At 40.2% G+C, this 14,561-nt stretch overlaps 1 protein-coding gene across 1 annotated transcript in view; it reads right to left on the bottom strand.

Moving 5' to 3' along the window:
* gpc5c (glypican 5c) overlaps positions 1–14,561 on the bottom strand; it is a 109,247-nt gene continuing 94,686 nt past the window's right edge. Inside the window, exon 11 of the mRNA XM_085439917.1 lies at positions 1–3,085. Coding sequence (XP_085296043.1) covers positions 2,901–3,085 — 185 coding nt within the window. The 3' untranslated portion in view covers positions 1–2,900. The remainder of the gene's footprint in view (positions 3,086–14,561) is intronic.

Raw genomic sequence — 14,561 nt, 5'->3', positions numbered from 1 at the left:
GAAAGAGCAGAGCACTTTTAATAGAGCTCAACAACACTATATCATTCCCATACAAAAGAGACGAAATGAGACAAAAAACAAATGACACGTGATGCAAAATATGTACATTTATACACATGCGAGGGTATATGACTGTAAGGAAGAACATTGGCCTGGAACAGAACATACAAGTAGGAAAACAACCAAATAAGATTACCTGACCCAAAATGTGAAACGTTTGAACTGTTGTAACCCACATAGGTGTGGTCATCTTTACTGTCCATTAACTACAATACTTTTATTGTATGTATGGCATGCCAGCACAATATAGACCTATTGAGTTTAGACACTGTGTCTGTGTAGCTTTTACATATGGCGTAGTCAGCATTTATACTGCATCTTCTTAACAGGGACCATTCATCATCCTCATTTACTGGTAATCTGCAGTGCTAGTACCAGTGGATACAACCAATCTACACAAGAAGGAAAAGATGTATAAAGAGCAAGCCACGTTACTTAGTTTTGGGAGTTTTTTGACACATTTTTCTTTTGCTCTCTTGTCATGCATGACCTTTGGAAACATCAATACTTCAACTTCATCAATAGTTTGAGACTCTCGGTTTGTTTTTGCTTTTGTATGTATATTTTAAGAAAAAAATGACAAAAGCAAAAGAAGATGGGCTCACAGGCTACTGCTGTAATGAATCAAGCACAAGTTGCCCATAACTTTGTAAAAAAAATGATTTTGTTAAATTAGAATTAAAGCAGTCATGTTTGCTCCTGTTTTCAAATTCCTATTATTTACCACCCCAATTCCAAAAAAAAGTTGTGACACTGTGTCGAATGTAAATAAAAACAGCATCCTATGATTTATGAAAATTAATGGATTTTTGTAAATCAACATATCTCATAAAGATATATTTTTCTTACAGTAGAACACAGAAAAACATTAGGTCAAGTTCAAGTTGATGGCAAGCAACATTTGTCAAAAATCTTGGGACACAAAAGGCTAGATAAGTAATTGCTACTAAAAAATAGCTGAAGGAAAATGTCACAGCTAAGTAGGTTAATTGGCATGAGGTCAGTAACATAATTGAGTGTACAAAGACCATCACAGTGTGGCAGAGTTTCACTATTTCACCATAAAATTGTAAAGACTTTGGATATCATACCATCCGCAGTGTGTAATATCAGGAAAAGAGAATCTGGAGAAATCTCTGTGCGCAAGGGAGAAATGCCAAAAAAAATCACTGCTGGATTCCTGTGCTCTTCAGGTCATCAGGCAGCACTGCATTAATAACGGACATGATTCTGACATAAAAATAACAGCATGGGCTCACTAAAACTTCCACGAATCACTGTCTGTGGACACAAATACAGGTTAAAGCTCCATCAAGCCAAAAAGAAGTGATCCAGGAACATCACTTCTTTTTCTGGGCCTGATTTGACTTAAAATGGGAGAAATGGAAAACTGTTCTGGTCAGACAAATTAAAATTGAAAATTCTTTTCAGGAAATATGGATGCCACGTCCTCTGGACTCAAGAGGAAAAGTGTTGGTTTGTTATCAGCACTGAGTTCAAAGGTCTGCATTTTTGATAGCATGGAACTGGTGGCTTGTACATTTGGTGTCCTGCAACCAGCCTCCTCAGTTCCTAGACATTTACAGATTGGTGATTGCTACACAGTGGTAAACAGGACCCTGTCCCAACTTTTTTGAGAGATCTTCCTGCCATCAAAGAAAAGTATATATACCATTTTACTGGGTTCTATGGTGAATCGAATAAGGGTTTATGAGATTAGCAAATCATTCTGTTTTCAGTTATAGTTTACAAATTGTCCCAAATTTCTGAAATTAGGGTTATAGAAAGGCAAACCTTGATGTCATGTCACCAATGAGAAATGGTGGGAAAGACTTTGATAGCTCTGTAGGTTATACATGTATTAAAGTGTAATTCAATGAGTAGATACACAAACATGGATGCACAATAGACATGATCAAAATCAACAATGTACAGACTTTGTTCAAATGTCCAAAACCGTCCATTTATGTCATAGGTTTAAGGAGGAAAATTATGCATATTTCTGCATCATTCTTGATAATGCATTTTTTAAAATTTTTTGCACCCTTTCTTATTTTGTACTGAGCGACAAGCACAGCCCATTCACAGCTAACTCAAAAGAACAAAAAAAAAGAAAAGAAAAAATACGAAAACTCTATTCAGCTCAGTCAGTTAAGAGCTTTTTTTTTTTCCCCAATCAGAACCTCATAAACTCTAGCAAATCTGTCCACCTATGTACACTTACATACTATACACACCTAGTTTATCTGCACAATTCAGCCATGCATGTGTGCCTGTGCTGTACCTGTGTACTTGTTACATTCTTATCACTGCCAAGGCACGCAGTCATTAGAGAATATCAAATCTGCTGTATGAGGCCACATACCTGGGATTGATCTAGCAGTCAATGCATTCCTTAATCCCCAAATATGAATGAGTTGAGTTTTCAAATGAGACGCAGTGCTGTGACGAGGTTTTTAGCATCAAAGGGTAAGTAAACACCAGCAGCAGAAAAAGAACAAAGCGTTTTTGGCAGGTGTTTGTAAGTAAAATTAGAATGATGGCCTTTCATTTTGGATCACAAAGGTGTGTTTGTTTAAGTGAAACAAGGACGTGCATGTTTGCATACACACGTCCAGCCTCGTAGCCTTGTAGATAAGCGTGCATAATATCAGCTTGTCCAAACACCCACAATTGTGATGCTGCAGGACACCAGTCTGCATCTGCCCTGTTCTCCTTTGTATCTATGTAGGTTGAGGATAGCAGTAAGGATTATATCTGTGATATGTATATGAGTTTTTCTGTGCATGTAGGTTCCTAAAGGGACAGAGGTGAAGGTTGATCCGCAGCCTGTGCTGGCATCAGAACAGGATCCACTGCAGGCAAAGTCCAGCAAAAAGCAGTGCAAGGCTGCAGCACTGTGTCCAGCTGGCAGATGAAGAACCCCCTATCATCTTCACTAAGGGGGGCTTAGAGGGGTTTTCTTGTGGGCTGTCACCTTCAGGATGTTTCCCTAATGGTTTACCAGCACTGGATGGTTCGGGTACTGTGGGAGACGAAAACAGAGAGAGACAACGGGAAAGAGAAACAGGAAATAACAAGTTTAGCCTCCATTGAATTCAGGCATATGTGCTTAAATGTTCTTTGGGTTTGTATATTATATTCAATAATCACTTAGTCAAGATTCCCATTACTTCAACTCTAATACCTTTCAAAGACTAGTGGCAGTGGCTGTTTCAGTTCAAAGTGCCCATAATTTGCTTTCAAAAATGCTTTCTTTTTTATTTATTTAGTTTAATTTAGTTTTTTTTTTGCCAGTGCATTTATAATGCTGCTAAGTTGCTTAATAGCTAAAAGTATTTTTTTTAATTACACACATAAAATAAAAACTGAACATTTTAATCCTTGACTTGTGAGAGAGGTGCTCTTTCCAGAGGCGGAGGCCTGCTTGTAGCGCTCATCTTAATGATTTACCCACAGAACTTCCAACTGTGGTAATGCAAAGGCCTGCTGAAGATTCAAAGGTTTCGTTAGAGAAGGCAGCTGACTTTACAAGCAGCACAACAGCAGGTTAGTGCAGAATGTCAAATCTCCAAAGAGAGCAAAGAGGAGTCATGTTTTTCTTTGGATGTTGACCTCAAAAAGGAACAAGGACGTGCATGTTTGCATACACACTACTGGACTACAAGGAAATCCTGCTCAAGATACAAGCTATTAACCAGAAACCTACAGTGCACTTTTTAATGTTGTTTAAAATAACTTCTCTTAAATACATACAGTATACTGGTGTAATTAATACCGTACAAGGGTTAATACTTCCAACCTACGCTATTCAGAACTTACCAATCCTTCAACCTTGCACTCAAGATTACCTCAGAAGTTTAGCTGACCCCTTTTGACTGAGATGTGCCAAAGTATTTAATATAAAAACCCTTTTCTATGAAAGTTAATTATTTTAATTATTAATCAGAATCAGAATCAGAAAGGGTTTTATTGCCAAATGTTGAGCGGGTTTACAACATTAGGAAATTGCTGCGGTGCTTCAGTGCAAACATACTGTTATAAATACTGTTATAAATTAAGCTTAAATAGACATGAAAATAAAAATGAGAATAAGAATTAAAAGTGCTAAGTAGATAGATAGATATATACATGATATATACATGAGTGCAGGTGGTGATCAGTGCCAAACATGGAATGATGCAGTGAACACAGCGTGGGGTCATGTGTTAGTGGTGGGAACAGTCATACGGTTATTGTTCATGTGTCCAACAGCAGAGGGGAAGAAACTGTTCTTGTGGCGAGAGGTTCTGGTGCGGATGGACCGGAGCCTCCTGCCTGAGGGGAGCAGGTCAAACAGACTGTGTCCAGGGTGAGAAGGGTCAGCTGAGATCCGAGCTGCACGCCCCAGTGTCCTGGAGGTGTACAGGTCCTGCAGAGATGGGAGTCTGCAGCCAATCACCTTCTCAGCAGAGCGCACAACACGCTGCAGTCTCTGTTTGTCCCTGATAGTGGCTCCAGCGTACCACACGGTGATGGAGGAGGTGAGGATGGACTCGATGATTGCAGTGTAGAACTGCATCATCGTCCGGGTTGGCAGGTTGAATTTCTTCAGCTGCCTCAGGAAGTACATCCTCTGCTGGGCTTTCTTAATGACGGAGGTGATGGTGGGCTCCCACTTCAGGTCCTGGGTGATGGTGGTACCCAGGAAGCGGAATGAGTCCACAGAGGTGATGGGGGTGTCAGTCAGGATGATGGGGGAGAGTGGAGCTGTGTGCTTCCTGAAGTCCACAATAATCTCCACTGTCTTCTGGGCATTCAGCACCAGGTTGTTGTGGCTGCACCAGGACACCAAACGTTCAACCCCCCTCCTGTAGGCAGACTCATCCCCGTCCGAGATGAGTCCAATAACGGTGGTGTCATCTGCAAACTTGATTAGCTTGACAGACTGGTGGGTGGAGGTGCAGCAGTTGGTGTACAGGGAGAAGAGCAGGGGAGAAAGAACAAAGCCCTGAGGGGAGCCGGTGCTGATGGTCCGGGAGTCCGAGACATTCTTTCCCAGCCTCACATGCTGTTTCCTGTCCGTCAGGAAGTCAGTGATCCACCGGCAGATGGGATCAGGCACATTCATCTGGGAAAGCTTGCCTCGGAGATGGTCTGGAAGGATGGTATTGAAGGCAGAGCTGAAGTCCACAAACAGGATCCTGGCATAGGTTCCTGGGGAGTCCAGATGCTGCAGGATGAAGTGTAGGGCCATGTTGATGGCGTCATCTACAGACCTGTTGGCTCTGTATGCAAACTGCAGGGGGTCCAGGAGGGGGGCCGTGAGGGTCTTGAGGTAGGAGAGAACCAGGCGCTCAAAAGACTTCATGACCACAGATGTCAGAGCCACGGGTCTGTAGTCATTTAGTCCAGTGATCCTAGGTTTCTTGGGGACAGGGATTATGGTAGAGGACTTGAAGCAGGCAGGCACATGACATGCCTGCAGTGAGGAGTTGAAAATTAACTGAAAGATTTGATAATTTTGATTTGACAAGGTTGACAACAACATTATTTGTTTTTGCTGTATAAGAAACACTAATAATGACAGTAAGTCATAAGAAAGTAATTGCACTTTTTGTAACAGACACCCCACATAATTTACATCTATTTAGACAAAAAATTCCCAGCTGACATGAAAACTGACTGAAATCTCAGTTGTCTTTAATTTATCAGTGTCATCGCACTGCTTCTGCCATCATATCTCCTTCTCTCTGGGTGGTGACAAAATGTTGGTGTGTGAGAAATCCAAATTACCCACCCTCCCTGACTGACCCAACCCAATAAGTACATGAGTGAATTACTGGGAGCTTAACAGCCTCAGTGCAACAAGTGCACACCCAGTCTCAGTTACATTCCAATTAACCGTCATTACAAGTATTAGATGTCTAGATTTATCTGCTAGTAGGGCTGCTCGATTATGGCAAAAATGATAATCACGATTATTTTCACTGAAATTGAGATCACGATTATTTGACGATATTTATTTAACCCTTTAAGACCTACTATAGAACCAAGTCCACCAGAGCTTATATTATTTTTATTTATTTTTTTTACATGCTGTAGTGCCATTTGTGGGAGCATTTCAAGTTGCTATACATCAATACAACTGTTATAGCCCATATTTTAATAATATGTATGCATTAAGTGCATAGTAATTACATAAATTGCAAAAAAGTGCAATAAACTACAAAAAAAATTGAAAATCGCTTTTGTTTTGTTTACATATATTTCTACTTGGAGAAGTTTAAGAGGTTTATCCCTCAAAACTTTAAATACAATAAAGTTGCAAAAAATAGTTTCCCACCACAGGAAATTTATTTTGAGTGTCTTCATAGTTTTATTTTGGAGATACAGCAATTTTTATATACTGCAGGAAAAACAAAAAACAATCCTATGATGCAAATTTGCAAAGAAAACAGCAGGTGCATCATTTCACTGTGGGAAGTGTTACGAACAGCTGATAGGAACGGCAAAGCGTGTTTCTGGAATATTATGTTTTTGTTCCTGCAAGCGCTTTTTATGCAATTTTTGCAAAGCTATATGTGGAACGAAACCGTGACCGAGGACAAGCTGATGGCATCAGATGTAAGTACAACTCCTCCGGTTTCATATGCAAAACAAATTATTGCGCTAGCTTACACGGTTCAGGTTCTACAGGGATTTAAAAATAGTTACGCAAAACGGAGCATGCTGCTCTGACCGGCTTTAAAGGGTTAACAATGACTTTAAAAAATAATATAAAATAGTGTGCAACACCACTGAAGTTTTTTTTTTTAAACTCTTTTCAACCAACGGCAGTCACTCTCCTCTCCAAATAACTTCTGCTTAGCTTTCCGAGCTTCCCTCGGGTCCTCTTAATCAGCGGTCTCCACCCTTTTTTGCGCCACGGACCGGTTTATGCCCGACAATATTTTCACGGACCGGCCTTTAAGGTGTCGCGGATAAATGAGGGAGGGGCTAATAATCGGCTCAGTCATTTTTAATGATCGTTGAAAGCCCAGATCGTAATCGTGATTAAAATTCGATTAATTGAGCAGCCCTATCTGCTAGCAGCACTTAGTGATCCAGAAAGGCTTCTGTGGGCGCTAAGGGAGGAATACAACAGCATCCCATCGACATAAACAGAAGCAAACAGGCACAGAGGTTAAGGGGGATTGACTTTGGCATTAGCATCAGTTTATTTTTATAGAGAAACAGGCAGTGGCGGTCCTAGCCTGTTTGGCGCCCTGGGCGAACACTCCCTCTGCCCCCCCCCACACACACACACACACAAAAAATATTAAGGATTGTACATTGATATAAAAATCTTCAATTCAATTCAATTTTATTTAGATATTTACATAGATACAGAGAAAAACCCAACAATCATATGACTCCCTATGAGCAAGCACTTTGGCGACAGTGGGAGGGAAAAACTCCCTTTTAACAGGAAGAAACCTCCGGCAGAACCAGGCTTCAGCAGCGAGCAGGCGCACCGAGGGCTCTCGCGCTCACTTTATAGAATTTCGAAAAAACATCGGTGCATATATAAGTCTGTATCATAATGTCTGGTGTTTTTGTGTTTGTTGGTTTTTTAAATTTTGTTTTATTTTGGAAGTTGGTTATTAGATGCTGCTCCAGCCAGCCAGAGAATCCCCCGCCGCCCCGGCCGCAAGCAGCAGGCGCATCTCGCAAACGGAGGGCGCTCTTACTCCCAGCAAATGGGCGATAGAAAACCGATCGGTGCCTATGCCATTCCCAATATGCGCTGGCATGATGTCGGAGCGGCACGAGTACGAGTAATTTTTTATTTTTATTTTTTTCCCATGCCCGTGATGCCGCTCCCCACCACAGTGCCGCCCCGGGCAACCGCCCGTGTCGCCCGTATCAAAAACCGCTATTGGAAACAGGTAAGAGGCAATAAAGCAGAAGAGTGTTGGATAGACTGTAGTGAGGTATGCACACATGGGTATTCACAGACGCGGACTAAAGCTTTCTTGGCTGCTGCCTCAAAGCACACTGTGCGCTGTCTATCTTGCGTGCTGCACAATATCGTTTATTACTTAGTAAATACTGATATCTATGACTAGCTAGTTTATTGTGATGGTGCTTTGTTTTCTCTATTATTATGTTGCTCTTTGTTGTTTGCTGTCTCCTCTGTTTGTTTGTTTGTTTGTTTTTTTTTTCTCCATACAGGTGACCCAGGAGTTTTTTTTTTTTTGTCTCTCTTCCCCCCCCTTCTCACCGTCTCTTCTCCCCTTGGGTTTTCTTTCTTTCTCTCCCCCTCTCTCTCTCATTCATTCCCCCTGTCCTATTTATTAAAAAAAAAAAAAAAAAAAAAAAAAATGACAAAGGATGAACTGAAGCTCTGCCATCACGTAATGTCGCATACTGCTGTTTCTGATGTCATTTAAAAAAAAAAAAAAAAAAAAAAAAAAGGATAGACTGTAGTGATTTCTTTGGGTTTAATCAGATATTTATATGTTTACACCATTTTCACTGAAAGCGATTGTTATTTGGTCATGCCAGACTCAGACTGCGTACAAAAATCTCCATACATTTAGCGAGCAAACAAGAGATGACAAGATAACATGTGATGACAAGATCATAAGATAAAACAGAACCTGAGAGAATACTGCCAAATAACACAGCTGGTAAGTTGGAAACGATCCAAAGCCTGAAGGTGTTGCACTCAAGATTACCCCAGAAGTTTAGCTGACCCCTTTTGACTGAGATGTGCCAAAAAAGGTGTCGCTGGATAGCAAAATGGTACAAATAAACAGAGTGAATAGAATAATTTTTGTAGCAACCCCTTTATATAAGTTAACAAGTTAACAATTACTTCTGGAACTGATTTAGGCGAGGCCCTAGCACTGGTTGTGATGGGGATTATGCTCAATATCAGAGTCCCCACACTGAGGCAAAGCCTAATGCCAAGTGGTTTCTTTAAACTGTATCTGTGTAAATAGGGCTAGGCGGGGCTCTTGAGACAAAAGTGTTTTGTGTGCCAATGGTTTTTGTTGTTCCAGTAGACAATAGACAAAGACATCATTTATCCCAAATCAGATTGCTGTTATTGTTTCAGTGGAAATGGGCTGCATCTCATCAGGGGGGTGTAAAAAAACAGCATTTGAATAAGCCAACACAACACTAATACTGCTCTGCTGTTGGCTAACCAACTGGCTAATTAATGGAGAAAGTCCTCGCCAGGACAACCAATTATGACACATTCTGCAGTACTGCCAACCAGTTAATGTCTCCTGTGATCATTTAAATCAAAGAAAATTAGATGCAATCAGTTTTAAAAGGAGAGTCAATACTCAGTAAACTAATAATGTAACCAGGCCTATTTTTGTCAAAGTATTTAAGTGGTGCTCTGAGCTTATTTGACAGCAACTCAACCTGAGCATATTCCATTACCTTTTATAGTGAGGAGGGGGCTTTGCAGTAGAAGCTGAGGTGTTCAGGATGTTGTCTGATACATTTTGAAACTAGGATGGTGCTTTTCTGTGTGGAGTTTGCACGTTCTGCCAGTGTCATGCAAGACTCCGGCAGACCAAAGACATTCACAGGCTTAGGCTATTTGGTCATTCTAAATTGGCAAGTTCAATGTGAGTATGAATGGCTATCTGTCTGCAATAGATCTGTGACCTGTCTAGGGTGTACATTGTCTCTCACTATATGACAGCTGGGATAGGCTCCTGCTCCACTGTAACCCTGAATTGGACAAGAGGAAGAAGATGGATAGATATTGAATATGGAGCTGCAAAGCAGGAGGAAAAAGAGGAAGACCACCACAGAAAAGAATCATGGATGTAGTAGGGAGGATTGGTGTGACAGAACAGGATGCTAGAGATAGGGTGAAGTAGGCAATCCCTAAAGGGACCACGTGAAAGAAGACGAAGAAAAAACTATGAAATCCCCTCAACATGTCGAGGAAGCACCGAAAATTTTTCAAACTGAAAAAAACAAACAAACAAAATAAATACGGACAATGGATATAATTAATAACGCATGGCATTTTTAGAAGTTTAGATAAAACAAAAGAAGCACTATACAGTAAAAACGGGCATCACATTGAGTGGAAATGTTATGCAATAATACGATATGATAATATACGAGTGCCTAAGTTACATAGCAACAGGAGAAAAAAAATGTAATTACAATGGGAGAGAAAAATAAGCAGAAATTTAAAGGGAGAAAAAAGAGAAGAGTACTTGTTCCTTAAAGCCTCCAACAACTTGAGGCACAAAGAAACAGAAAACTGGGGGGCAGAACACTAATGGAATGTTATGTTGTTGTTGTCATAATGAGACAATGTTAACAGATAAGCCATGCTTCATAAGCTGAGTCATGTGTAAATCCCCGAACAGTGGGGAAAAAGAAGGGAGAACAAGCAAGATAGAAAAAAAAACACAGAGTGGGAGGGAGTGAAGGATGACATAGAGGGTTAGAAGAGGAAAACATTTAGTTCAGCTTTTCAGTATGAGGATGAATATCCATCGCCACTTGTATCAAGACAGATGGAATCAATCACCTCAGGCGACTTCAAGGCGATGCAATGGCACATCAACATACTTCTCCCATCACAACAGCAGTCAGTGACATATGTTCTTCATCAGTATATGACAAATGGGATTTGATTTTATAGATGTTTTTGTAATAGTCAACAAACAGGGACAGAGAAAATCAAATCAAATAAAAAAAAACAGAACCTAAGACCTTCGTGTCTGGGCAGTTTCTGGATATCGATATCGATGTGGGGCCTGTAAACACTTCCATAATACTATAAATAATGTGCTGTAACTTTCAAACTTGCTGTTTAGGGATGCGGTAAACTGTGTCATTGAGATGAAGAGAAAATGGTTTGTGCCATTTTATACAACTGACCACCCAACTTTCACTCTGATATGTACTGCGGTTACTGTGTTACCTAACTACACATACAGTTTAACAACCTCATTGACCTCTGTGTTGGCTATGTGTGTGAGAAACAGTTCACAGTGTCCTCTGCCACTAATGCCTCTCCAGATGGGTAGCTTGTGTGTTTGGAGGAGCCTTTATTTCCCACTGGCCAAAGAGGAACAACAGCTGCTTCTAACAACCCAGGCCAAAGCTCCGAAGAAGAGGTGGACCTCAGGCTCTAGCCAAGAGGGAGGAGGGATGGGAGGGTAGCAAGAAAGAAATAGAGGAATAAAGGCAGGAAGGTGAATAATAAGAATAACAAATGTCTCGGCCATCAAAATTCTGAACGACCGAAAATTGCATGATAATTCTCCGGGCAACCGTGTTAGTTTTCTTCTTTCCCCTGCCTCCTCTTGGTTCCTTTTGGTTTGCCAGCACACAGTGGCTGCTGTCTCACAGATTAAATCCTTAAACATAGGTATGCAAAAGGAAGAACCAGACTGTTGTCAAACAGTTCTCTTTCTGTCTTCAGCTGATAAGATTTAGTCTCTCTCTTTTTTCCTCCTTTGTGTCATGTATAAACTACAGTTGGCTAGAATACTCACACCGACAGCATATAGGGTTGCAGAAACACACACACACACACACACATTAAATAAGTTAACCCTGAAAAATTATGTCTACATTTGTGTTTTGCCTGCCTCTGTATGTGTGTATCATGAGGCGTGCATGTCTGCATAAAACTCTTGGCTCAACCCTAGCTGCAGAGCTGTAATCCAGCGAGGAATGGTGCTACTGTTTATTGGGGCTTAGAAAGTTGTCACACTACTTGATATCAAGATGACAAGACAGCTTTTCTAGACTGAGTACAGACTTTATAGCTACGACAAACATTGATAGATCTCGCTAAAGTTCATTTTATTATTTCACCATACTAAATATCCACCTAGAATTACGTTACAGCAAATCTATTTACAGTGTAACCTACTGTTGTACGTTGCAACTTGATCCCACACTGAACTTACATGAGTAATGAGAAGACTTTGACCTGTTTGTCATGAACTTTAAAACACCTGGTGTCAGTTCACACCTCTGCCCGCTGTGTAGATTTCTAAAGACATTTATAAGGTGAACTTATGACTTACAGTGCATTGATGGGGTGTGGTGAAGGAGAATTGAGGTCAGTATCTTGCTAACCATTTTCTTGACCTTGCAGCTCTTTGGCAACTGCATAGCAGTTAATTGGAGGTGGATGTTGGGGGTGAAGGTTGTAAAGAAGCTCATGGGCCTAGGTTTGGCAAGGCCTCTGGATCTGCCTTGTATTCATGTTTCCCTAACATAGGTGACTCCTTGTCTTTATCAGTTTTTGACTCCAGCTTAAATACAACACTTGTGAGCATGCATCAAAACTAACAGAGGCGCAGTTTATTCGGCTGCTCCTGTATTTCTACATAATGACACTGTCGATTTTCTAGATCAATCCTTATTTACCGTAAGACAAGATCTTTATGCAGTTGCCAAATATGCATTAGTGCATGGGTGCCAGCTGTCTGTTTCAATAATACACTGAACTACTGTAAGTAAAAATGATTTTTACCATTAGTCTGTCATAAATAGGAAGGAAAAACTCACACTAGATCCAGCCGGATTTGTAACGTTGTCAGATATTTGCTACGTGCAGTGTTTCCTTACTTGCGTTCTGCTTTGTTCATTTTTTTATATATGCTTTTCATATAGCACTAATTTCAAGTAAGTTCTGTTGCAGATAAACAGTGTGAAAGATGGACACTGTGACATCAACTGGTTCTGGACTCTGCAATTACACCATGAAGTGCTAACTCATTAGTCATGGCTAGCAAGTTTGGTTAGCAAGCTTCATCCGTAAACAAATAAGGGGAAGGACACAGAGGTATCTGGTAATTAGTGCTAATTACTAGATGAATTAAATACTACAGTTGTTTTTCTCACCGTCACTGGAACACAAACTTATTTGTGAGACCCTGTTACTGTGGGATCTTTAGGTTCCAAGACAACTGTTCCATCCACTTTGTACCAATGTACCAGTACCAATGACAGCAAAACAGGTCTAGAGCGTGATGCTACTTCTGGGTTTAAAAGCCTCACCTTTACACCAAATATGCCTCTTGTTATTGCGGCCTAACAACTAAATCTCTGTCTCATCTGACCATACAACTTTTCTTCAGAGGGCATTTGGCATTTCTTGGTCAGCACCCTCTCAAGCCAATGTAAAAGTTGCTTCACTGTGGAAAGTGACACTAGCAGCAGTTCCAGCAGTTTCTAGTTCGTGGAAGGCTTGAGCATTAGTTTGGTTCCTGGATTGTTTTGGACCAAATTCTTACAAATTTCCCCTCATCTTCTTCTTCTCAATAAGTTGTACTTACACACAAACTGACAGAACTAATGATTTTGGAATCTGCATTTTTTTTCTTAGAAATACTTTATGACTCTGGAACTGTCCCAATTTGTGTAAATATGCAAATCTCCTTCTTAGATCTTCACTGAGTTCCTTGCACTTCCTCATTGGTCTGCATATTGGTCAGTCCAATGAGTGTTTCATTTTTATGCTAGCAAAGAGAAACTACCAGTTGTGGTCAATCACGATCAGTTAACAGGCTCTGGCCTTGTCATGTTAAGACATTGCAGAACCTTCAGTACCACTTATAAAAAGATTTAAGTAAATGTTTGTATATATTTGTGCCCGTATATATAATTTTGAACCTGTGTGGATTAGGAAAAAAAGCTAAAAAGCATACAAACTTGTGCACCCAGTTCTTGTTTTTGAAAGTCATTAAAGATTTATGCTAAACAATTATTCCACCCTTGAAGAAGAAAAGTTCAAAGAAATCATTAAAGGCCTAAAATTACCATAACATTCATGCCCAAGATGAGCGTAAGTAAATTTCTGACTGCAACTGTAGGTATAGCTTAAAAAATAAGAAATGGAGGGAATGACCTAGTTGAATCCCATTTTACCCCTTTAAAAAAAGATGGATACACACAGGACTGCACTTAAACATCTGGCAACTGAAGGAATGTAGCATATAACCACACTCAAAATGTTCAGAAAAAAAGTCACAGCTAATTTCCATTGTGGTATTGTTTAATTATACCACCTTAATCTTGAAACACTAACTTTAAGAAGATCAAACGTTTTCTTGTTCAAATATACAAAATCCAGACCACACACCATTTAAGTGACCTCTTAAGGTTGCACGCTACATTGTTGTAGATGCAGCTTCACTGAATGTATTCCATGGCTGTTACACTTGCAGTCAAAGTTGTTGTTGTTTTCATGGTTGGGGAAAAACAACATTATTAACTAGCCATATCACTGTCTTCCAATCACAACTTTACACACACAAAAAAACCAGCCATGCTGCTGTTACCAGCTACAAATCCTGGATATCCCGACGCTGTTTGTTAGAACAGGGAAATGTTAAATTTCTTAAGGCCTCATTTTCCTTGTCTCACATTTACCGTTCCAAGAATTTAAACAAGTCTTTCTTATCTCTTTTCACACACACATTGTCTTACAATGAAAGGTAAGGGTAGAGAGTAAAAAGGAGGGGAGGATG

Source organism: Copadichromis virginalis, linkage group LG18 (genome assembly GCF_057382275.1).
Source record: "Copadichromis virginalis isolate Kocher_CV1m ecotype Utaka linkage group LG18, C_Virginalis_male_GT1.1, whole genome shotgun sequence".
NCBI lineage: Eukaryota > Metazoa > Chordata > Actinopteri > Cichliformes > Cichlidae > Copadichromis > Copadichromis virginalis.
The sequence above is the reverse complement of the archived record's forward strand: the minus strand, read 5'-3'. Positions and strand labels throughout refer to the sequence as shown.